This window comes from Phoenix dactylifera, unplaced genomic scaffold, assembly GCF_009389715.1.
Source record: "Phoenix dactylifera cultivar Barhee BC4 unplaced genomic scaffold, palm_55x_up_171113_PBpolish2nd_filt_p 000090F, whole genome shotgun sequence".
NCBI classification, from domain to species: Eukaryota; Viridiplantae; Streptophyta; class Magnoliopsida; order Arecales; family Arecaceae; genus Phoenix; species Phoenix dactylifera.
In genome coordinates, this window is record NW_024067679.1 from 1,023,570 (window position 1) to 1,049,791 (window position 26,222).

The window sequence follows — 26,222 nt, forward strand, 5'->3', positions numbered from 1 at the left end:
TCACGATTGCACTTAGCACGTGCAACAAGCCGTTAAACCCCTAGGTTACCCTAGTAGACGAGTGTTGTCTCGTGAGGGTTTTCAGGGATGTTACCCACAAACATCATGAATTATATGACATGAGATTCTAATAAAAATATGAAATAAATCCTAAGCTAATACACATGTAATTAATTGATATATATTTTTAAGTATGGCAACTGTCAAAGCAAGGAATATAAAAGTGTAGTGTGCATCAAATCATATGACTTTCTCAGAGTACTAATACCTCCACCACAACAGAGCACTGCCTGAGTTTTAGGTGCACTACTCAAGTCCACAAATGTTTTCTACACTTTATTAGAACCTGATCCATCAAATTTTCAGAATATCACTTGTCTAAATTTGTCAAGAATGGTTCGCATATAAAGAAAGAGCTATCAATCCCAATTAAACAACCCGGGTACACAGAGGTCCAATACAATGGAGTCAAACCAGCCATTATCACATGTCACTAGGTTCAGTCCAACCAACCTTATTCATGCTTATTGTTATTTTTATTTTTAAAACACATATGACGATTACAATAGTCCAACCCCATTAGGCTCTAGTAAGATCCGTGTAGCGAGCTTTCAGCCAATGACCCCCGATCCAGTTGGCTCAAGACATTAGGTGAAACACCCCTCGGGCTTAATTACTCGAACCAGACTACGCCACGAGGCCAGACTTGTCATCATAAGTATATTTATTTATTTATTTATTTATTTTTATATTTTTTTTGAATAATAATTATGCAAGAAAAGAAATGGTAGACTGAACCATATAAATATTTTTATTATATATGTGACTGCATCGTGACTATAGGTCAACCAAGGTCGGATCATAAGGCACCTAAGTAATCTAGTCGGGATATTCAACCTCTATCTTTATGTGAAAACCAAATCCTGAACCTTATGGTACGAACAAGGATACTCATACTTCTTTTATGGATAAGGCTAACAAAAATGCAGTTAACAAATATGAACTCCTGAGGCCTTCCTATTGTCATTAAGTACACGTGTGGGGATCTAATAATAGGTCTTTGATCAGTCATAGTATGCATGTGTTCCTTGCCTTAATAGTTGCACACACTCAATATGAAAATACATGTGCATTTGCTCAGAAAAGAAAGTAATAGAATAAATCAAATGCAAAAACAAGTTTTTTTTTTTTTTTTTGATCAAAATATTTCCCTCCCCCCAACTTAAACATTGCATTGTCCTCAATGTAAACAAAAAAAATGCAAGAAAACTATATATGAGAGACAATAGAGAAAATAATAGAGAGAAGAAGAATACCTTGAGCTGTTGATTTCCAGAAAAGAAGACCTACAAAATAAGAAGAAAACTAGAAATAAAAGAAAAAAATTTTATTCTAACTAATATACACATACCTTGGCCGTCATGTTCAGTCATAAGAAGGCTTCTCCAAGGGACAGAAGTCATCTTCATCTGTAAAATTTTCAAGAAAAGGTTTTAATCTGTGTCCATTAACCTTAAAAATTTTGCCGTCCTGTGGATTCTCAATTTCAATTGCCCCGTGTGGAAAAACAGTTTTTACAATGAAAGGACCTGTCCATCTTGATCGTAACTTTCCAGAAAACAGATGTAAGCGAGAGTCATACAAAAGAACTTTTTGTGCAGGTTCAAAAGATTTTCTTAGAATTGAGTTATCATGCCGAATTTTCATTCGTTCTTTACAAAGTCTAGCATTGTCATACGCATCCCGTCGAATTTCATTCAATTCACTTAGTTGTATTTTTCTGGCTAAACCAGCATCTGACAATTCAAAGTTTAATTTTCTAATGGCCCAATACGATTTATGTTCTATTTCAACAGGTAGATGACATGCTTTTCCATAGACTAGCCGATACGGGGACATACCAAGAATAGTTTTATAAGCAGTACGGTAAGCCCACAATGCGTCAGAAAGTTTTAAAGACCAGTCTTTGCGTGATGGATTCACCGTTTTCTCTAAAATTCGTTTAATCTCCCGATTGGCTAACTCTACTTGGCCACTAGTCTGCGGGTGATAAGGAGTTGCAATTCTATGGGTGATACCGTACTTTTGTAACAGAATCTCAAAAGGTTTATTACAGAAATGTTTTCTCCCATCACTAATTATAACCTTGGGCATCCCAAACCTAGAAAATATGTTTTCTTTAAGAAATTTTAAAACTGGTTTGTGGTCATTTGTTCGACAAGGCACAGCTTCTACCCATTTGGACACATACTCTACACCAACCAAAATGTACTCATATCCAAAAGACGGTGGAAATGGGCCCATGAAATCGATGCCCCACATGTCAAAAATTTCAATAGCAGTAATGGGCTGAAGAGGCATCATTTGCCTACGAGTTAGACTTCCAACACGTTGACATGGGTCACATGTCCTACAGAACTCGTGGGCATCTTTAAATAGTGTAGGCCAATAAAAACCACATTGCAACACTTTAGCTGCCGTTTTCTTAGATGCAAAGTGTCCTCCGCAAGCATTGGCATGACAGAAAGAGAGTACACTTTGTATCTCATGGTCCGGAATGCATTTTTTCTAAAGATTTGATCATTGCAATACTTGAACAAATAAGGGGCATCATAATAATAACTCCTTACTTCACGCAAGAAATTATTCTTATCATTCGATCCCCAATGCTCCGGCATCCGGTTAGTGACAAGAAAGTTTACAATATCAGCATACCATGGCATAGTAGAAAGTGCAAACAATTGCTCTTCAGGGAACGAGTCCTTGATGGGCAACTGTGGCACCGAATCATTAAAAACTAGCCGTGATAAATGGTCAGCAACCATATTCTCTACTCCCTTTTTATCTTTGATAGTGATGTCAAATTCTTGGAGTAAAAGAATCCATCGTATTAAGCGTGGTTTAGCCTCTTTCTTATCCAGTAAATATTTTAGTGCTGCATGATCCGAAAATGATCTAACATCTCTAACCGTATTGGGTGCAGGTAGCTTGGCGATTAAGTCAATCTTAGCTCTATCAACTTCTATGCCCTTCGATGAAACAATATGTCCTAGGACAATTCCCTTTGGCACCATGAAGTGGCATTTCTCCCAATTCAGTATCAGGTTCTTTTCTATACACCGAGCTAAGACAGCTTGTAAATGTAGTAAACAATCATCAAAAGAATCGCCAAAAACAGAAAAATCATCCATGAACACTTCCAAAAACTTCTCCTTCATGTCTTCAAAAATACTGAGCATGCATCTTTGAAATGTTGCAGATGCATTACATAACCCGAACGGCATCCGACGGAAAGCGAATGTACCAAAAGGACAAGTGAAAGTAGTCTTCTCTTGATCTTCTGGTGAAATCTCGATTTGGTAGTATCCGGAATAGCCATCGAGAAAACAATAAAAATTATGTCCTGCAACTCTTTCCAAAACTTGGTCTAGGAAGGGTAAGGGAAAGTGATCTTTCCTAGTGACCAAATTCAATTTTCGATAGTCAACACACATGCGCCAACTCGTGGGGACACGAGTCGGGACTAACTCACCCTGCTCATTTTTGACTACCGTCAGACCTGCTTTTTTGGGCACGACTTGAGTAGGACTTACCCACTTGCTATCGAAAATTGGGTAAATAATACCCACGTCAAGCAACTTGAGGACTTCTGCTTTAACCACATCTCTCATCGTAGGATTCAACCTGCATTGCATTTGCCTTGTGGTTTTGGCATTGTCCTCCAAATATATCTGGTGCGTGCGAATTAAAGGGCTAATCCCCCTTCAAGTCGGCAATAGACCATCCTAAAGCTCCTTTATGATTCTTTAGAACACCAAGTAATTTTCTTTCTTGGGCATGATCCAGATCAGATGAGATGATTATAGGAAATGTGTCATTGGATCCAAGAAAGGCATACTTGAGTTCCTTCGGTAAAGGTTTCAACTCGAGCTTAGATGTTTGTTCATGGGATGGTACTATCTTTGCTTTTCGAGGTGGCAACTGTTCAAATTCCTCTATTCGCGGTCTCCACCCATGAAATTAAAGAAAAGCTCTAACTCACTTTCGCAGGCATCGCGATTGCATTTACCATACGCAACAAGGCTTTAAACCCCTAGGTTACCCTAGTGGACGAGTTATAGTCTCGTGAGGGTTTCCAGTGAAGATACCCACAAACTTCAATATCATTTATTGTTATGATTAATTTGTTGTTGTTGTTGTTGTTTTTTTTTTTTTTTTTTTTTAATTCGATTGATGAAACTTCAAATTCCAAGTGCATACTAGCTAAAAAAAAACTTTTTTTTTTAATTAAAATCTAATTTAAGATACATAAATGATAAGAATTTCAAAGCACACACGGTTTTATTTACTAAGTCAGCCCAAATTCTAGATTAGTATGCAATCTAAGTTAAAGTCATTAAGTTTCCGTTTAGGGAGTTGTAAGACTTATTTATACTGGAGTGCTCGGTGAAATCTGGACCGTACACAAGCTAAGGGTTCGGATCTCCAAAATATTGTTAATACTAGTAGTTTCCAAGGATTGGTCGAAAAGACCTACTCACTGATTCAAAATCATCTTATCTGCAGGATTTCGAGAGTTGTGGATGTTTACTTTAATACCTCACGGGCTTTATCTGTAATATTCCAGTTTACTCGAATTTTTACAACGACGGCTTTCACACTATTGTCTTTTCGGTCAATACAACATTTTTTTTTCTTTTTTTTTTTTAAAGAAAGATATATAAATTGTGCACTTTTACTCTTGTGGTGATTTCTCCGTGTAACGAGCAATCAATCGACAACTCTCATACCAGTTGGCATAAGGTGTCGGGCATCAAGACTCCCCTACGGACTTATGCTCGGAGTCCTCATCACAAGCCCACTTGATCTTTGACAATAGGTAGCCCTTTTCGATGTTCCTGACTAAATCCATTTTTATTGATTTTTTTTTTTTGAATTAGATAAGTATGATTCATCAGGGTCCAAGGTTGCTACCATACTCTCAACATAATGTCGAGCCTAGACCTTAGAAGAGTCGGCCAGTGTGTAGTGAAATTCCAAAGTATTAATTAGCTTACAACTCCCTAAGAGAGACTTAATAAAAAGAACTTAAATTTGTATTACTTCCCACTAGTCATTGGGCTTTTTAGATTTTATATACCTTGTGTGTTTATCATTCTCGCATAAATGTATATAAATTAGGGTTTTTTTTAACAAAAACTTTTTTTTTAATTAACTTTTTTTTATTATTTTATAAAAAATAAACACATTTTTTTTAAAAAAAAATATATATTTTTTTCTTTTTTTTAAAAAAATGATTTTTTTTATTGGTTTTTTTTATTTTTTATTTTTTATTTTTTTTATTTTTTTTTATTTTTTTTTTATTTTTTATTTTTTATTTTTGGGATGAAAATCAAGATGAATACCCCCAAACCTAAACCTAACATTGTCCTCAATGTTAAGAAATATTCTAAGAGAATTGGGTTGCCTCCCAACAAGCGCTAAGTTTATTGTCTTCAGCCAGACACAGTCAGGTAGTTTTTGCATCTCCTTTTATGGGTTCATCTATTTTGTCTATCATAAAACACTCAACTTTCCTCGCGGGTTGGTCGTCTGCATTGAACACATTTAATTTTACCTTCATGTTCCCAAATGATATATTCATTACCCCCGTTCTACAATTTATGCACGCATTGGCTGTTGCTAAAAAGGGGCGCCCAAGGATCACGGGGATTTGTTTCTTAGGATTAGGTTCATGTTCCATATCAAGGACAATGAAATCTACTGGAAAATAGAATTTGTCTACCTTGACAAGAACATCTTCAATTATCCCACGTGGTGTTTTTACAGATCGATCAGCCAATTGAAGGGATACCGAGGTTGGTTTTAACTCACCTAACCCAAGTTTCTCATAAACTGAATAAGGTAAAAGGTTGACACTTGCCCCTAGATCTAAGAGTGCTCGATCAATGAAATTATTTCCTAAGACACAGGAGATGGTGGGAGCACCAGGATCTTTGAATTTCGGAGGGGTGTTGTGTTGGAGAATAGAACTCACTTGATTAGTTAAGAAGACCTTTTTAGGCACATGTGTCCTAGATTTTCGCTTTTGTGTGCAAAGGTCTTTGAGGAATTTGGCATAGGAGGAAACTTGTCTAATAGCATCAAGAAGCGGAAGGTTGATTTTCACTTGTTTGAAAACCTCCATTATTTCCTCTAGTGAAGTTCCTTTTTTGCCAAAGGGAGAGGGTGAATTAAGAGCTTCAGGATATGGGGCCTTTGGGATATGAGTTTTGGCAGAAGGTGGACTAGGTGAAGAAGAAGAAGAAGGTTTTTCATTTGACACATTTCTATCCTCTTCTTCATCTTCCTTATTGTTGTCCTTCCCAATCTTATTGTCTACTACACGTCCACTCCTTCGGGTAGTCAAAGCATTGGCTTGTTCATGATGAATTGCATTTAGTTGATTTTCTTGAGCCATGTATTGTCCCCTAGGATTACTTAGTGGTTGGCTTGGAAGCTTTCCTTCCTCTCGCTTGTTTAGTGCATTAGCTAGTTGACCCATTTGGGATTCTAGCTTGGCGATTGATTGCGTATGAGAGTGCACTAATTGTGTAATGGTTTCCAAACCTTGAAGGGCGTTCAACACTTTCTCCTCAAAGGCTGTGTTTCTTTGGGGTGGAGGAGGAGTGTGTTGAAATTGAGTCGAGGGACGGTAGAGATGAATATTTTGTAGGGTTTGAAAATTCTGAGGGTTTGGAAAGTTTTGGGAATAAGGTTGGGCAGTATTCGAAGCTTGCTGCTTCCAAAAAAAGTTTGGATGATTTCGCCATCCCGGGTTATATATATTGGAAAATGGGTCATTACCCGGTCTAGGCGGTGTTTGAGCAGCATTGATGTGTTCTTGCACGAGTTCGGGGAATTGGGGCGCTGAAGGGCACTCATGAATAGGGTGGGATGGGCTAGAACAAATAGTACACACTTGTGCTTGGGAAGAGTTCATGTAATGCCCACCTATCATCAATTGGTCAATCTTATGGGACAATGCATCTACCTTGCTAGACAGGTCCATAGAATGACTTATTTCACAAATGGTCCCTTTTCTTTGAGAACTCGGGGGTGCTTGACGAGAACATGAAGCATGGTGGAGGGAGTTTTCATTTAGATTTTCAAATAATTTCCATGCTTCATGCTCATTTTGAAGCATGAATGTCCCCCCACATGCGGCATCAATCATCTGACGGTTTCGTTCTGTCAATCCGTCATAAAAACATTGCACTAGTTGCCACTTAGGTATTTGATGATGAGGGCATTTACGGATTAGGTCCCTAAATCTCTCCCAAGTTTCATGAAATTCTTCTCCCTCAGTTTGGGAGAAGCTTGTAATGGCACGTCTAAACTGGTTCGTTCTTCCTATGGGAAAGTATTTTTTAAGAAATTCTTGTTGCATTTGATCCCAAGAACGAATTGAGTTAGCTTCTAAAGAATTCAGCCATTGTTTGGCTCTATCTTTAAGGGAGAAGGGGAATAATCTAAGTTTCAGAGCATCATCAGTGAAATTCTGAATCTTGACAGTGGTGCAAATTTCAAGGAATTCATCTAGGTGTTTATATGGATCTTCGTTGGTGAGCCCATAAAAAGATGGAAGCATTTGGATCACACTAGACTTTATTTCATATTGTACAGCTGCTACTTCAGGTAATCGAATGCAAGATGGGGAAGTGTAAATAGTGGGAGTAAAGTACTCCCTCAGGAGTTTGGGTTGTTCTTCAGCCATCTTAAGAGGTGGGGATGATCCTAATGTTTTGATCTTAGCTCGAATATTCCTAAGGGTTCGTTCTATTTCAGGGTCAAAAGGTAATAGGTTTTGTACTCTAGAACGACTACCGTGCATACACTAGTACTCGATCAATCAAGCATGCAATAAAAGAGAAAAGCATATCAATCCTAGTCTTTGACCTAAAATCACTAGACAGCTCCTAACTGGTTTGAAGAGGGCACCTAAGCCTCCAATCCGGTCTAATGAACCGAGTTGACCAGGTAAGCTCCCAGGTAAGTGGAGGGGTCACGATGCGTTCGCAAAGGTCCCACTTAAAACCCACTTGCCTCGAACAGATGAACTGTCTCCCTTACAGGGACAAAGCTTGCCTAGACATCAACTAAGCCACAGAGCGAAATTGGTGCAACTTTCGGTGATCTTCGTCCTATTGAGCTCGAATGTCCCTAGGGGCCAACGTCTAATTGATTTTAATTAAAGATGACACTATGTGAGATTGAGTTCACCTAAGTTGGGCAAGAGTCCGGTGATGAAATCCGGCTCTTATCTTGTTGGGGTGATTGCCCTTACTATGTGCAAATTGATTTGTGTATGTGTATCAAGCATGCATTCACAATTTTGCTATAATTAAAATCAAACAATCACCACAAAATTTCAAACCAATAATTAATTTAAATAAGAAAAGTTTAGAGGTTACCAAAGGGAATTTCCCCAGCAATTTATTTTTTATTTTTTTTTTGCAAACCTCTACAGCATTCTTTTCCGGCAGTTCTCCTTTTGATCATCCCAGATTTTTTTTTTCTCGATTCCTGAAAAAAAACTAAATAAATAAATAAAAATTAGTAAGGGAGGAAAAGAAGATAAGAAAAGTAACAATAATGGAAATTTTTTTTTAAAATTTTTTTTTTAATTTTTAAATATTTTTTTTTAATAAGAAAAATAACTATGCTAGCAATCCCCGGCAACGGCGCCAAAAATTGATCGGTTCTTTCAATTTTGAAAATAAACCACGCAATAGCACGTATCCTGTAGGATAGTGATTACGGGTGTCGGTCCACAGGGATTGGAGACAAGTTATTTTTTCTAATTAAATAATTACTTCAAAAAGGGATAAGCTAGAGTAAATGATAAAAACATAAGAATTAATATGGGTGTAGTAGTATGAATTATCTATGGAGAGAGGTGTTTAGGGCTAGAATCCACCGATGGATTCGTAAGTGTGATGCTTTCAATGACTTAGATGCGTGTATGATCCGATTGCTCTTAACTACAAGTTAGGGCAATCATACAAAAAGCTGAAATCTAACCCACAGTATGAGTCATCTAAGCCTGGCACAAACCATCTTTTCTAAGGATAGGCATGGTCTGTCCTATTTAGCATGATTCATCTGATGATTAATTTTTCAAAGATAAGTCCGATAGTTGCATAGCAATCTTTTCCAAACCACAGGTATTGGATTCAATTTCGATAAACTAGATTAATTCATGCAAAGACTTTCTACAAGATAAACATCTTACATAAATTAAACAAGACATTTTAAGATCATAATTTCATTGAGTATGCAACTGTCTTACAACGCTAAAAATCAAAGAAATGCAACACAAATACTCATCCATGGCTTCATCAAACCCCTAAACCGAGGCTTAGCTGCTCATGGTGGCCGGAAGTCCTCCCATCTTCATCTCCCTCTCGGCTTTCTACTTCTTTTCACTGAAACAGGGGGTCTCCCCTGTTTTTCTTTTGAACCGATCCGAGCCCCCCCTCCCCCTGCCACCGAGCGCCCTCCTCCTTTTATAGTGGATGAATGGCGTCAATGGCGTGGCTGGATCTTGGGAGGGATCCGTGGAGCGTTTGATTGTAATGGCCGGAAATGAAGTCGGCCGCTGGATCGACGGGAGGTGAAGGGAAGAAGATGAGATGGCCGGGCGTTGATCATGGACTCGAGGCTGCGGGATCGATGGAAGGACATGAGATGGTGCTGCATCAAGGGCGGAAGAAATGGAAGCAGGGGATCGCGAGGCTTGGGAAGATGCTGGTGATGAAGCGGAAGATGAAAACGGATGCGTTATGCTGGGAATCCGACGGGAGCTGGCACGGGTGCTTGATTTCAGCTTGGATCACGACTGCTGCTGGGAGGAATGAGATGCTGCAGGTGAGCCGAAGAAGAAGGTGGCCGGATCTGTGGCGTGATACGCTGGGAGCCTATCTCGGACGCTCGGAACGGCAGCGCGGAGGCGGGGATGCAGGCGGAGAAAGAGGCGGAGGAACGGGAGGCTGCCTGCACGCATGATGATCGCGGAGGAGCTGGTCGCCGGCTGCACCGCGTGGAGGATCTTTCGGGCGACGCCATCTCATGGCCGGAACGGGAGAATCGTCGGAAATCTCGGCCGTGATGCACTGCGGAGAGGAGGGAAGAAGATGAACAGTGGATTCATTATAATTAATTTTTTTTTGTAACACTGTTCATATGAACAGTGTTTTTACGGGACACTGTTCATATGAACAGTGAATCCGTGATGAACTGTTTATTTTATTATATTCATTATTTTTTTTAATTTATAAATTTTATATGAAGACAGGTAAGTAATTGGTTGAAAGTTACTTTGGGTTTGAGGTGGATCATGATCGTTGATTTGCTTCAACTTGTTCTCGAGCCCAATGTCATTTTATTCTTACTAAACCGCTTCAGATTGAACTCAACCAGATCAGACCAAAAACCGGACCGTGACCTAATAAAAAGGGTTAATCAAACTTTTGCCCCATACATAATTAATTATAACTTTCGATCGAATCAGGACCAAAACCTATTTAATCATAGCCTTAGCTTGATTACAACTCCATCAGGTTACTAAACTGGGTCAACACAATCTCCTCCTTATATGTTTTCATGAAAGATTACAACCAGGAGAGAGACAAGTTCAAAGTCTGTTTTGAGAAAAGAATTATTTACCTCTTACCATATTTTAAATTTATTTCAATGTTTATTCAATTTTATGGTAAAGTATGTATTTATTAGTTTAAGAACATTGATAAGTGCTATGAAAAGATAACTAAATTATAAATTATTCAGCACTTATCATTGACCATCATAACATCCGAATTATCTAAACCAGGTGGGACCTCATCATTAGCAGTACCTTCAGAACACCAATCTATCAAACCATTGTCGGCCGATTCAGTAAATGTTTCTTTTAACAAATATTCTTCTGCAATGGTTTCAACCCATTCAACTTCTTTACTTTCTTCATGATCACTGGGTTGTTTACCTATACTAAAGACGTTCAGTTCCAAGGTCATATTGCCAAAAGAAAGCTTCATGACACCATTCCTACAATTGATCAATGCATTAGAAGTTGCAAGGAATGGACGTCCTAAGATGACCGGAATCTGAGATGGTGAATTGGAAGCCGGATGTGTGTCCAGTACGATAAAATCAACAGGAAAATAGAAGTTGTCTACTTGGACCAACACATTTTCGATAATCCCTCTAGGGACTTTCACTGACCTGTCAGCTAATTGTAAGGTCACAGTTGTTGGCTTCAACTCACCCAAACCGAGTTGCTCATATACCGTATATGGCAACAAGTTCACACTCGCTCCTAAATCTAGCAATGCTCGCTCAATCCTAAAATTGCCAATGATGCACGAGATAGTTGGGCAACCTGGATCTTTATATTTAGGAAGAATGTTATGCTGTAAAATTGCACTTACATTTTCAGCCAGAAATGCCTTCTTCTTGACATTTAATCGACGCTTGACAGTGCACAAATCTTTCAAAAATTTTGCATATGAAGGCACTTGTTTGATTGCATCAAGAAGAGGTACATTGATTTTTACTTGCTTAAAAAGCTCAAGAATTTCAGAGTTTGGTTCAAGCTTTTGCAAGGGCTTTAATCTTTGTGGAAATGGTGCAGGAAAAGGACATTTGATTTTTTTAGTAGATGTTGGTGCTTCAGTTTCTTCGTTATCCTTTTCTTTTGTCTTTAAAGGGTCAGAATCAGGTATGGCTTGAGTTTGTTCTGGGACTGGTCGGTCAATAACTTTTCCACTTCACAAAGTTATTATACTCTTCGCTTGTTCTTTATGCGAAGTTGAAGATGATGCATTGCTACCGCCATAGACTTGAGGGTTAGGTTGTGGTTGAGCTAGTAGCTTACCTTTCTCTTGAGCACTTAAAGCAGTGGTCAGCGTTGTCAGTTGATTTCTTAATTCATCATTGATTTTAGCTTGACCTTGCATGAAAGATTGCAAAGTTTCTTCGAGACTGGATTTTTGAGGGGGTGCGTGTGCATAATGAGGTGGCGGAGGTGGAGGAGTTGGGTTATATACTTGTTGAGGTTGGTCATTCCTCCACCTGAAATTTGGATGGTTCTTCCATCCAGGGTTGTAAGTGCCCGAAAAAGGACTATTGAAAGATTTTTGATATGTATTCATAACATTGGCCTGATCGTGCAACACTTCCTTGAATGCGGGTATTGTGGGGTAATCAGTGATGAGATGGCCAGGCATCTCGCAAATCCTACAACACTCGTTGTTATGCTCTACGGTCTTGACGGGTTCAATCCTTCTAAGTTCAATTTCCTCTACCTTCCTAGTAAGGGCTGCCATTTTAGCCTGAATATCATCCTGAGTATTAAGGTTGTAAAGGCCCCGTGTGGAATGCTAGTAGGCTTAGGCAAAGGTTTATTCACTCTATTCCCTGTATCCCATAATTGTGCAGTCTCTGCGAGAGAGTCTAAATAGTCCCATGCCTCATCGGGTTGCTTTTCCAAAAATAGACCATTGCACATAGTCTCTATAAATTGTTTTAATTGTGGAGACAATCCCTCGTAAAAGAAACTAATGGTTCTCCATGTTTCAAACCCATGATGAGGACAAGAGAGTAGCAAATCTTTAAATCTCTCCCAGCATTCATAAAATGTTTCATGGTCTTTTTGTTGGAAATTACTAATGTGCCTTTTCAAAAAATTAGTCCTTTGTGCGGGAAAGAACTTTTTTAAGAATTCTCTTTGCATATCATGCCATGTTCCTAACGATCTTGGTCTCAAGGAGTTCAGCCATGTTTTGGCTTTATCCTTCAAGGAAAAAGGAAACAAGGTTAATTTAAGGACATCTTCCGATACATTTGGCACTCTAAATGTGATGCTAATTTCCTCAAAATCCTTAAGGTGAAGATAAGGGTTCTCGGATTCCATTCCATGATACTTTGGCAGCAATTGAATTACTCCTGGTTTGATTTCAAAGTGTCCTACATTTTCAGGAATAATCATGCATGAAGGTTGACTAGTCCTAGTAGGATGTAAATATTGTCGAAGTGTCATAACTGGGGGTCTACCTTCATTACCATGGTGACTTCCTACATCATCATCAGCCATCTCACCAGATCTGAGATTTTGCGAAAAAGTTTCAATAATGTGATCTAAGGAATTGTCAAAAGGTTGTCGACTCAGACATCCAGTGTTGTCCCTATTCCAACCTAGCATACAAAATTTCAGAGTTTATTTATTTGTTTGTTTTTTTTTATTTTTTATTTTTTTAATGATTACCCTTGATCTTTTCTTAAAGTTCTTATCAATTTTCAAGTAGCAACAAGGGTTAATGAGATATGATGATAATAAAATTCTGATTCTAAACAAAAAAATTAAACCCAGAAAATTCAAAGCAGACAGCAGCAAAGTTTATATTAATTTAATGGTCGTAAAAGTATCAGAATATCAATCAGACCGTTCGGATGAAAGAAACATGTGTCCTACAGCAGCCGACGCAATTTGAGTGCAATCAGACGGTGGATTACTCAGATATCAGAGTTTGATGCAGACTGTGTAGGGAATAAAAAAAACAGCAATAAATTTTTTTTTTTTCAGTTTTAGTTTTACTATAATGTTCAATCTAACTGATAGGGTACTAATTAAATCTAAAACTATACTAATAACTAAGCCGTTCCCCGGCAACGGCGCCAAAAACTTGATGCAAAAATAAAATTGTTCTCCCAAGTGCAGGAGAATCGCACAAGTAGTAAATTCTCGGGAGTCCGAGGTCGAATCCTCAGGGAACGATCTATAGATTATCAGCGTAATTTTTAGATGTAATTTTCAGTTGAATAAATTTGTGGATTAAGATGATGTTTTGAAGTTTAGAGAAACTAATTAATAGATTAAGTTCGATAATAAAGAGATGGTTAGGGATCCGGAATCTCTCTTGACAATAATACATTCAAGATATAAACTCTACGGTTTCTGATTTAAAAGTTCAAATGTAGGATAGATCTAATCATGGAATATATTGTTTGAACACACGAACTCAATTTCTAAGCATTCGTCGTGCCGGTTATGTCTACGACAAATCAAATAATAAAGTAATCCATGCATCAATAGATATAAACCATTAAAGAACTATCTACAATATAGGCAAGCAAGAAACCAAAACATATCAAAAGATCTAAATTGAATAGAACAATAGTTTAGAGTTTACTCCAAGAAAGTAACAATCAAGGGTTCTCCCATCACCCTAGACCAAAGGGATTAGCCGGCTATCAATATGAAAAAAATCTCCCCTGTTCCTCTTCTTTCTCTCTTTTTTTTTTCTTTTTATTTTCGGAAACAGGACATGCCCTGTTTCCTCTCTTTCTTTTTTTTTTTCTTCTTCTTTTTCGAATGGGGCTGAGATTCTTCTTTCTTTCAATGAATGCCAGCCCCCTGTTTCCGAAAAGAGAGTCCTTTATACCTCTCGATGGACTCCCTGATCACACGGGATGCTCCTCTCGTGCTGGCTGCCGAGTATCCCGGACGCGGAGAGGCTGTGATTGCGGGATCTTTGGTTGCGGCAATCTGAGATTTGGATGCTGGCTGGCCGCGAACGTGGCAGGCAGGGAAGCTTCACAGAAATCGGGATCTTCGGTAAGGGAGGAAGGCTGATCGCAGGAGGCAGCTGAGATCCTCTGTGAATGTGGAAGCTTGGGGCTTGAACACTTGGGATCGTTTGGAATGCGCGTGGACTCGGAAGCGAGCTGATATTCCGGAAGATTGCAATCGCCATGGGATGCGGAAATGCTGGGATTCGGATGGAGGTTTGGAGCTGGGATCACGGACGTGGCCTGCAAGGAAGACGGAAGAGATCTGAGGGGGTTGATCACGGACGGCTGGGAGCTGATCACACGCGGACGCTGACCGATGGTGTGAACTGCGGATGAGGCGGAATCTGGGAGAAGCTTCACGGGAGGTTGCGGACGTTGGCTCACGGACGCGGGGAATGTCTGGGCGAGGTTGGATCGCGGTGGATTTTTGCACGCGGACGGCTGGAAATTTAGCTGGGATGCGGGATCTGCAAGGAAGACGATGATGTTGTTTTGTGAGCTGCTCTGTTTTGTTTCCGTGAAGTCTGGAAAGCTTCGATTCGGCTGACGGCTTGGGAGGAAATCTGGGAACGACTGGATTCTATTCCGAAGAAGGGCAAAGCTGGATTCGTGAGCAGACGTTGAGGTCCGGTGATGATGCGGAGATGAAGATGCTGGCAAATAATCTGGAAGGGGCCTTGAATCACGGATGGTTGTTACCTTTGTTTCGGAACAAGGGAAGAGGATGCAAGAGATTCATCCGAATGCTGGGATTTGTTGATAGATGCTGAACGGATGAAAGCGGGATGAGCTGGGGCTTTATTACGAAGGGAGAGGATGCTGGGATTTGGATGATCAGAATAAAAATGAGAGCCGGAGCTGGTTGGGAGATGGGATAAAGATGAACTCGATGTGGACGACGACACGGACGCGAGGGGAAGTTTAAATATGAGCGTGGGAAGGATGACGTGGATGCAAGATGAATGACTGAGATGGCTTGCAATTGGAATTGTGGTAGTGTAGCTTGGATAAGGTACGGAGCACGGGAGAAGACAAGTGAACCTTGGGGTGGCCATGTGTTGAAAAGGAAAATTGGGGTCGACTCTAATTGGTTAGGAAAATCCGATTCATGGGGTGCATGCGATTGGGTTCAGGGATCATCCCAGGTGAATTTGATTCGACCTGCATACATTAGACTCAATCAGTAAATAAATAAGTAAAACTTGAATTACCTTTAATACTTTATTAAAATGCAATGATGAAGGTGACACATTTTTTTTAAGTTAAATTCACAAAATATATGAATTAAAATAATGATAAGTGCTATGAATAAGATATTAGTTTATGCATTATTTAGCACTTATCATCTACCCGGAGTCGTCCGACGAAGAAGATAAAGGATTGGCCTTCGGCGAGTTCAACGGGCTGCAACAAAGGCACAACACAAATTCCGCAGGTTATAGATCCAAAAGGATTGAACGGAACCGTGTCACCTCCGATTATCGTTTGAAGCTAGATCTTCCTACTTTCAATGGCAATCTACACATCGAAGGTTTTCTGGATTGGATGGCTGAGGTCGAAAAGTTCTTCGATTACATGGAGATCCCAGATTAGGAGAAGATGAAGCTTGTTGCATACAAATTAAAAGGTGGAGCATCTGCATGGTAGGAGTAATTACAACACAATCGTATGCGGCAAGGAAGATGCAGGTCATCACTTGGCGCAAGATGAAGCAGCATTTGCATGGTCAATTTTTCTTGTCCGACTACGAGCAAACGCTATATAACCAGTATCAAAATTACTGACAGGGTCCTCGGACGGTGACCGAGTACACCCATGAATTCAACCATCTCAACGCCCGTAACAATCTGACGGAGATGGAAAATTAGGAGGTGGCAAGGTACATCGGAGGATTGAAGCCAACTATCCAAGATTAGGTGGATCTACATCCGGTGTGGAGCCTATCTGAAGCCACAAGTTTGGCCATAAAACTCGAGGGACATGCGGCCCGAAAATTGAGCCAGTTTCAGCCCACGATTCGGGCATCTTCACACTCCACCATGGTAAAGCAGAAGGCCATTGATGTGGTGGCCACTTTGGGCCAACCGCCACCAACATCCACGACCAGAAGTGTTGAAAATTTTAGCAAATAGCTGGAGGCACCGAAAGGTAGCAGAAACTCCTACGAAAAGTCTATGCCCGTCAAATGTTATAGGTGTCAGGAGGTTCGGCATCGATCTAATGAGTGTCCAAAGTGGCGATCAGTCTATATGATTGAGACAGCTGAAGAAGAAGGAAAAAACCACAAGGATGAAGGACAAGAAGATGAGGAGTAGTCCGAGGATGACAACATTATGGTGACGACACATGATCATGGGACTCCAGCTACCTTTGTAGTTCAGCATATATTATTCTGTCCAAGAAGGGAGGAGATATCGCAATGCCATAGCATCTTCAAGACCCATTGTACAATCAATAATATGGTGTGCCACATGATCATCGATGGTGGCAGCAGCGAGAATATTGTCTCTTCAGCACTGGTCCACGCCATGAAGTTGAAGACGGACAAACACCTGTCGCCTTACAAGATCGGGCGGATCAAGAAAGGTGCAGAAATAAGAGTGGATAAGGTTTGTAGGGTGCCATTGTCCATTGGGCGGTACTACAAGGACGAGGTAGTGTGCGACGTGGTCGACATGAATGCATGTCATATGCTACTCGGACATCCGTGGCAATATGACACAGACGTGACGTATAGGGGTCGAGATAACACTTACCTATTTCGATGGCACGGTAAGAAAATTCTTCTAGTGCCGATGAATGAAAGACCTACTCCCAAAGCTTCTAAAGTGGAGGAAAAATCTTTCCTCATGGTCCCAGAAGAGCAGTTTGTGGAAGATCTCAAGGAGACTAACGAGATCGTGGTGTTGGTCGACAAAGGAGAGGACACCCCTACCCCACAACAAGTACCGAAAGACTTTAGTGTGATGAACCAGATTTTGAACATCTGCATCATTGAAGAGAACAATACCGGCAATGCAACAGCCACCCTCATGGCTAGCCTCGCGCCAAAAGCCAAGATGCTCAGGGGTGGCAGGTGGAAAGAGGAGGAACCGGCTATTCTTGCCCTAGAGGACATTATTAGCATCAAGCATGGGGATATCATCCCCGCGGATGCCCGTCTCCTTGATGGAGATCTACTGAAAATTGATCAGTCTGCCCATACTGAAGAATCGCTATCTGTTGCCAAAGGTTCAGGTGATGGTGTATACTCTGGTTCCATATGCAAGCAAGGTGAGATCGAGGTTGTCGTTATTGCTATGGGTGTTTAAACTTTCTTTGGCAAGGTTGCCCATCTTGTAGACTCGACGAACCAAGTTGGTCACTTCCAAAAGGTCTTGACTGCAACGGGAATGTGTATCAAGATTATTGTTATGCATCCAATCCAAGACAGGGCCTATCTCCCTGAAATTGATAATCTCTTGGTTCTGCTTATTGGAGGGAACCTCATAGCCATGCCCATAGTTCTGGCTGTGATGATGGCTATTGGCTCTCATGCCTGGCTCAGCAGGGGCCAGGGAGCCATTACAAAGAGAAGGACTGTAATTGAAGAAATGGCCAATGTGGATGTTCTTTGCTGTGACGAAAGAGGAACTCTTACTCTGAACAAGCTAACAGTGGACAACAACTTTATTGAGGTTTTTGCAAATGGTGTAACCTTAGACACTGTAATTCTAATGGCTGCTAGAGCCTCAAAAACTGAGAAGCCGTTGTATCCAAACATTAACTCGAGGGCGAGTTATCTTCAAGTGGAGGGGACTAATGCAGGACAGATTTCTTCCACGGAACAGAGCTGTGGAACAGAGGAATCGAGCGAGGACATTGCAGTTATGAAGATTTGATTCCTCTTCTTCGTGGGGGTGTTTGGATCAATCTCACTCAAGGAGAGATCAATCCCACGCTCCAAAAGAGTCGAATCAGATTAGTTTGCTTCTGAATTTTGGTTTAATCAAGCTAGTTTAGAGTCTTTGTTTAGTTGTTGAATTTAGTCTTGTTTTGGTTCTGAATTTAGTTGGGATTAAGAGTCCTTGTTGATTTAGGATTTGCTTTGTGTTGAGTCCCATTGTTTAGGTTTAGGATGAGCCTGTAATCCTATAAAAGGATTGCTAGAAGAGTCGTGCTCTTCTTCTTCTTATTTTGATGTTTTCAACCGCCATTAAGAAAGGAATGAAAGCTCTGTTTCATGGAGCATTTGAATCCCTTGTTTTTCGAATCTTTTGAACCAGGTTCCTTGCAGGAGGATTGATCATCTTCACCACTATTTCTGCTCTATTTCGAGCCAGCAAACAACCACTTTTGGGATTCAAAGCTTAGCCCATGATCTGAGTTTCTATTCCTTAAATTCAGCCGGGCTTGTGAATCCAACTTCCACGCTTCCCCGCATCAAGTATAAATATTGGATTTGCACTCTGTATCAGAATTATTTGATAATCAATTCAATAAATTTTATCTTTTATCTTTAATCTAGTTTTTATCCTAGGAGCACGCGTAACTTAACTTTTTTATTATAATCCAGCGCGCTCAGTGCTATACTCCCTTATCCACCTTCAAATGGTGGTGAAAGTTCTTGAAGGTTAAACCATCTAGATTCATGCTACTCTCTATCCTTCATTCAATCCTCCTCATTATCTTTCTAATTGATTAGATGTCAATGGCATGCCCATGCACACCAACCTCATTACTATGGAAGATTAAATGCCTTTCTCCACCAGTCAACTAAGTTTTCTGCAACCCCGAGTTTTTTGGTGTTGGCATAGATGGGATGCAAAATGCCAAAAGTAATGTTAATTTCAACAGTAATGTAAATTTCTCTTAATAGCTTAAAAATGATCTTTTCGTGGAGCATAAATTTATGAAATCTAATTAATGGTGAATGCAATCAAGTTTGGTGAAAATGAGGTATTGAAAAGCTCCAGTAATACGGTGAACTATTGATAAAACTAATTAATAGTAAAAGAAATATCATGCCTGGTGAAGGCGAGATAATGAATAGCTTCAACAATACTACTTTATGCGGTGGCAGTAGATAATGAAGCACTTGTTGATTGTAAGAGACCAATTTTTAGGGCTAACAAGAGTGGCCACAAGTTTAGCATCTCACAAACATCAACTACATCGAAGCAAGTCTATAGCACACTTAGTTTAATGAAGAAATAAACCCTCGTCATTAAATGAAGCAAAGGTGCCCCAAAAATAATCAAGGGCCAAAAGTTATCATGGCAAAGTCAAATTTGAGCCTCAAAATAAATCATGGCGGTAAATCGTTAATGCCAAAATCACAAATTTTTTGTCATGAAAAAAATTACTTTCCTAGCAAAAAAAAATAATGCACGCGACCCTCAAAGCTAACTTTTTGAGATAAAATAGATGTTTAGGCAATGTTGTTTACTCAATTTTAGTGACAAATTATTTTATCACGAATTATATATGTGTTAGCAACAAATTTATTTCATTACAAAATAATATTTTGCGACGAATTACTATTTTCAACGATAAGGCATTGGCATCTGAGAATCTAACCATGGCTAATGGGAGATGGGTTTAAAAGTTGCTAAAGTTTTTTATTCCCACTGGATGATGTTGCAAGCTATTATTAGGTAGTCTATATTCCTAGTTTGTACAACCGTCCTATCTAATAATTTCTTGAGTCCACACAAATAAATATGGACAAAATCTTCTCCTATTTCTGCTACCATTTCAGCATTATGCAACATTGTTCTGTTCATTTGTAGCTTAGAGAATTTCTCCTTTCTTTCTTTCTTTATGGCAAGCGGACAGACAATCTCAAGAGCATCCAGAAAACGCATGTGAATGGAAACATTAGTTCACCTTCCTACCATTCAAATTAACACGAAACTCTCATCTCACTACGCTTCAAAACCTCCATAGGCGCACCGTTCGTCTGGGCCCGGGCAATTTAGTAGCTGTGCGAGTGCCATCTTATCTTCCTGCATGGACAGCTCTTGTCATATCACGCAGGAGATCCAATTGGATTGAGTAATTCTAAGCTACAGGATTTCCTTCAACTATTTACACAATCGGTTCTTTTAATCTTTTTACAGCACAATTTTATGCGAATGTATACACCATAGTTTATGGAGCAGAATTCAATATTTTAAAGAATCAGCAATGGACTCTGCTTTTCTTTCCCCCTTTTTAACCCAAGGCTACTCGATCACCAGAGTTTAGATTGCTGGAGCATTTCATCACCTCGCTGCTACTGCGGTTGCCCGGCGGATTCCCGGTACTTCTCGTGGAAGTCGAAGTCATGCGGCCAGGGGATCAAGCTTCGGGTCGGGAAGCAGCAGTCGCAGTCCACCGGGCACCGCTGCGGCCACTCCCACGACGACCCCGGCGGCGGCGGCGGCAGCGGCGACTCCCCGGGCTCCCCCCGCCCCCCCGAAGCCGCGTCACGAAGCGGCCCCCAGCACTCCACCCTGTTGAACTCCGGCAGGTTAGAGTGGAAATAGACCCACACCAGAGCCTCCTCCAGTTCCGGGTAATTGTTGAGCAGATTCCTATCTCCATGAACAAACGCCTCCAACACCTACAAATTAAAACGCACATCAAATAACAACAGAATCCGAAAGAGAAAGGACATAGTCCAAGGATGTTAAAAAAATAAAAATAAAAAAAGGGCAAAGAGAATTGTATTTTTAGAAGTAGCATTTATATAGGATTAAACCAATTAAGCTTGGCACAATCAATTATAAAACAATTGAGATAAAATTTGATAAAGCTGGCTAAATTTGGTATAATCCATCAATCAATGATTCTAACAAATTGAATGAGGGCGCACTACTGGGAGTTCCTTGCAGAAGATGTAGTGACGGAGGTTGGCGATGAGGTCGAGGAGGAAGTGGCCGCCGCTGATATGGCAGTGGACGTGGAGGGACATCTTGCCCTGGACCTTCTTCCACTCTGCCACCACCTCATCCCTCTGAAGCCGGTTGTACCAGCCCTTGAGCTGTTGTTGGATTACGCAAATAACCGAGTAAGTACAAGTCTCTTTCTTTTTCTTTGGATTCTATGAGTTGAGGAGAAGGGTGGTGGTTGCAATAAAACCTGGGCGCGGTTGATGGTGTTGGAGATGGCGAGGGTGAGCTTGGCGGTGATGTCGCTGTGGGTGAGGGTGTAGGTCCGGGGGAGCTTCCCGGGGTGCTTCTCCTCATCGACTCCGAGGAACGATACCTTCAACTTGGACGCCTCGAAGATCGCCGGCCCAAATAACCTCGCCGCCTATTAGAATCAAATCAAATCATATCAACTCCTCGAGTTAGTTATGTAGAAAGAGGAGACGAGAGGAATTCGAAAAGCTAGCTCACCGGAACGATGGCTCGTTTTCGTCTAGGCCGCTTCCCAAGGAGGAGGAAGGGGGTTCTCTTGAGATCCAAGGAAGAAGGGTGTTGCTTTAATTGGGTAGGAACCAGGAACAGAGTAGTGCTGCACCCCATCCTGTATGGCCTTCAAAATGGGGAAACTGGGAATAGAGCACAAAGAAAACTATAAGAAGAATAGGAAGGAAGAGAAAAATAGCGTGGAAATTGGAGATTCCAAGGCTAGGAGAGAAGTTGGACAGAGTCAAGGCTCTCTCTAATTTTCCACAGATTTGATGGGAGTAGGTTTCTGTCTGGGATACTATCGCGTGTGCCGAGGGCTGAGGCTATAGGATGTAGACGAAATATATGGGAACTGCGGGAGAGATCTAGAGCCTTTGCTTTCTTCGTTGCTTACGGGGAGACGACAGCTCCGGGCATCTCGGTGGGAGTATGCGTGTGGGAATGGTGATCGCGCGAGACTTGGCGGCTGCTTTTTTGTTCTAGCTTTGAAGCAAAACTTCCACGCTGTCTTCATTTTTTCAGCTAAAAGACGAAGAGGCCTTGTCTTGGTGCAACCTGGAGAGTTAAAACCAGCACGTAAAGTAAAACTAAGAGATTTGAGGTTCTGAATGCAAATATACAAAGTAATCTTCTTCTTTTTTTCATACATATCTTTCTAAATATTAAAATTTGCATGAATACCCTTTCAAAATTGATATTTACATGTATACTTTCATAAAATACTTGTTTTACGTATATAGCCTTTATTTTCTTTTTTCTTACATATATACCCATACCTAACGCCGTTAAAAAATTAGTAGTTTAAAATTAAAAATGACTGAAATATCCTTAATGGATAGATATGTAAAAAAAACATTTATAAGGATATATATATATATATATGCAAATAATACTTTGCGAGGGTAATCATGCAATTTCACATATTTACAAGGGTTTACATAAAAAAATCTAATTTTATTTTTTCAATTCATGCAATTTCTATATCAATTTGAAGAGCATTCATGAAAATTTCAATATTTAAAAGAGTATTTATGCAAATATTCACAGATTTTTTCATAAAATCTTTCTAAATAATCTTCTTCTTTTTTCATACATATCTTTCTAAATATTAAAATTTGCATGAATACCCTTTCAAAATTGATATTTACATGTATACTTTCATAAAATACTTGTTTTACGTATATAGCCTTTATTTTCTTTTTTCTTACATATATACCCATACCTAACGCCGTTAAAAAATTAGTAGTTTAAAATTAAAAATGACTAAAATATCCTTAATTGATAGATATGTAAAAAAATATTTATAAGGATATATATATATATATATATGTAAATAATACTTTGCGAGGGTAATCATGCAATTTCACATATTTAGAAGGGTTTACATAAAAAAATCTAATTTTATTTTTTCAATTCATGCAATTTCTATATCAATTTGAAGGGCGTTCATGAAAATTTCAATATTTAAAAGAGTATTTATGCAAATATTCACAGATTTTTTCATAAAATCTTTCTAAATAATCTTCTTCTTTTTTCATACATATCTTTCTAAATATTAAAATTTGCATGAATACCCTTTCAAAATTGATATTTACATGTATACTTTCATAAAATACTTGTTTTATGTATATAGCCTTTATTTTCTTTTTTCTTACATATATATCCATACCTAACGCCGTTAAAAAATTAGTAGTTTAAAATTAAAAATGACTGAAATATTCTTAATGGATAGATATGCAAAAAAAAATATTTATAAGGATATATATATATATATATATATACAAATAATACTTTGCGAGGGTAATCATGTAATTTCACATATTTAGAAGGGTTTACATAAAAAAATCTAATTTTATTTTTTCAATTCATGCAATTTATATATCAATTTGAAGGGCATTCATGAAAATTTCAATATTCAAAAGAGTATTTATGCAAATATTCAAAGATTTTTTTTTTGTGTGTATACCCTCATAAATATATGAAATTGTATGAATACTCTCCAAAATTGCTATTTGCATGTATACCCTTATAAACATTTTTTTTGTATGTTTACCCATTAATAGTATTTTTGTCATTTCAATTTTAAATCTCTAACTTCTTAACGACGTTAGATGGCATGGGTGCATACGTAAAAAAAGAAAAAGAAAAAAATACATATCAAATAAGTGTTTGACGAGGATATACATACAAATATCGATTTTGGAAGGGTATTTACATAAATTCTAATATTTAGGAGGGTATGTCGCAAAAAATTTCAAAAAAATGTGCTGCCAATCTTATGGTCTGAATTGCTCTGGTTCTAATACAGAACAACTCCTCTAGATGTACTTGAGAATGTTATTATCATATTACTGTTGCCATTAGAATTTGAAGTATAGGTCGAGGTCTGTAAAAAACCAAGGTGGAAGTGAGGTTGGCGATGCTCCGCGGTAAAACATCTTATGTTGATGGATAAAGGAGATGTTAGTGATGCAGCTGATTGGTCTTCCAGAATATTGAACCAACTTGAAAATCAAGTCCTCTTGTTGGAGTTTTTTTGGTGAGGGACTCTGATGCTCAGCTTAGTCGAATTCTATGGAAATAGTAGAAGAGAGTTTTTAGAGAGAGTAGAGTTGTGAGAATAACTTACCTGAGAGTCCTCTGGTTCCCTCCATATAAAGGATGGGTCCTGTCTATTACTGAAATTGACGGGGCATGCAATAACTGCCCAACAATAGCTCTTCATGATGTACAATAATTGCACAATAAAGGCTTCCACATCAGGCACGAGGTAATAACCGCTTTAATCGTGCAATTATGACCGAGTTGGTGTAACTATTGCCAAGATCGTAGCCACATTCAGGATAGGCATCAATAGTCGTCAAATAGTCTTTGATGAGATACGTAGTGTTTCCCTATTGCTTGATCCCAGAATGGTACTTTGGCTATCACCAAAGTTAAGTACTTATAATACTAAGGTTAGGAACTTCAGTTTACCCTGAAGTCAGTAGGTAAATATTCACAATATCACTTGCCCCTACTTTCGAGCCTAAGATTATTTTCTGCTAGGGTGAAGAAGCACTTTTGAACTGACCGAAGTTATACTTGGATATTTTTGGGATCGTGCAAGAAGTTTTGGAAGCAATATTTGCATCGACTGAGATTCTCAAAGTGTCATCATTTTGGTGCAATTTCTTGGGCGTTGATGGAACTTTCGAAAAGATTTGAAATGAGAATTCGAGTGGTATTGTTGCCCAGTTATGTAGCCTAAGAATATGATGAATTGGGTTTTTTAAAATTTACGAACTATATGTGATGTGCAATGGCTAGAATAAATGGCAAACAAAGTATAAATGAAATACACAATACAAACAATCAAAACACCACATATACAAAATATTAATAGTGGTTCGGTGCGAAACCCAGCACGTACATCTACTCCCCAAGCTTCTTACTTGAGAATTTCAATCCACTAATTTTCCACAAATAATTACAATGTCAGATACCATCAACAAAATAATCCTAACTCTTTCCAAGCTAGTCACTCATTTTTTGGGCACGAGCAAGCCTTATACACTATTTCAAGATATGTATCCAAGTTTTAACTCAATCGAAACTTGTCCCCACAAATACAAAGTGATACAATGATTAAACTTTGAATATACAATAAATATAATAAAATCTCCTTAATGAGCAAAAATAAAACCAATTAAAGCTCTTTAGAATTGCCCAAAGAAACCCTTTTGATGTGCACTTTAATTGGGAATCTTTAATGAATACTCTTGAAGTGGTTGTTGAAGTTGTATTGAATATTTCTCACTCAATGAATACTTTTGTGCTTTGAATGCTTTCTCTCTTAATTTTTTTTTTGTTTCTTCACCTTTCGGAAGTCTTCTTATAGAGAATAGGCTGGAGAGTGTATACTAGCCGTTGGATACCATTGGAGAGTGATAAGGATCTATTTCATGTACCTTTTTTGTGCTAAAAAACTAGCTATTATAGTCTGCTAGAATAGAGGGATCGACCTACAGGTCGACTTTTGGTTCAGGGGTTGAACCCTAGTGTGGAGTGATTGATTATACCCCTATTTGATTTTGATGAGCTCAAAGCATTTGAGTATATTTAATGTTGTACTAATGAATTCAATCTAGTGTTTCAGACAAATATATGTGAATTTATCTTTAAGAGCATCGAGCAGAGAAGTGTTTTTTAGATCCTGTTACCGAGTCGACTTTAGAAAGATGCGAATCGACT

The 26,222-nt window shown here is 39.1% G+C and overlaps 2 protein-coding genes, 1 non-coding gene and 1 pseudogene across 4 annotated transcripts; 3 read left to right on the forward strand and 1 right to left on the reverse strand.

Moving 5' to 3' along the window:
- The first annotated feature begins 7,274 nt into the window (after positions 1–7,274).
- On the forward strand, positions 7,275–7,380 carry LOC120104741. Its single transcript, XR_005507103.1, has one exon. It is a non-coding gene; the product is annotated as a small nucleolar RNA R71 (small nucleolar RNA).
- A 5,237-nt stretch (positions 7,381–12,617) lies between these two features.
- Positions 12,618–12,715, forward strand: LOC113463317 (annotated as a pseudogene).
- Positions 12,716–17,081: 4,366 nt separating this feature from the next.
- LOC103716101 (plasma membrane ATPase 1) lies at positions 17,082–18,491 on the forward strand. Its single transcript, XM_017844948.1, is given in 1 exon segment — positions 17,082–18,491. A coding segment is annotated over 1 exon segment (1,410 nt).
- Positions 18,492–20,467: 1,976 nt separating this feature from the next.
- Positions 20,468–22,431, reverse strand: LOC103716073 (protein STAY-GREEN homolog, chloroplastic-like). 2 transcript variants are annotated; one of them, XM_008803928.4, is made up of 4 exons: positions 21,975–22,431; positions 21,715–21,888; positions 21,452–21,616; positions 20,468–21,196 (listed from the first exon to the last, which is right to left on the reverse strand). In XM_008803928.4, exons 1-4 carry the CDS (start codon positions 22,101–22,103, stop codon positions 20,867–20,869), a joined length of 798 nt encoding a protein of 265 aa, XP_008802150.1. In that variant the 5' UTR covers positions 22,104–22,431; the 3' UTR covers positions 20,468–20,866. The 2 variants fall into 2 exon arrangements, with proteins under 2 accessions (XP_008802150.1, XP_008802149.1); XM_008803927.4 differs by having other exon boundaries at positions 21,449–21,616.
- Between the last annotated feature and the right edge of the window lie 3,791 nt (positions 22,432–26,222).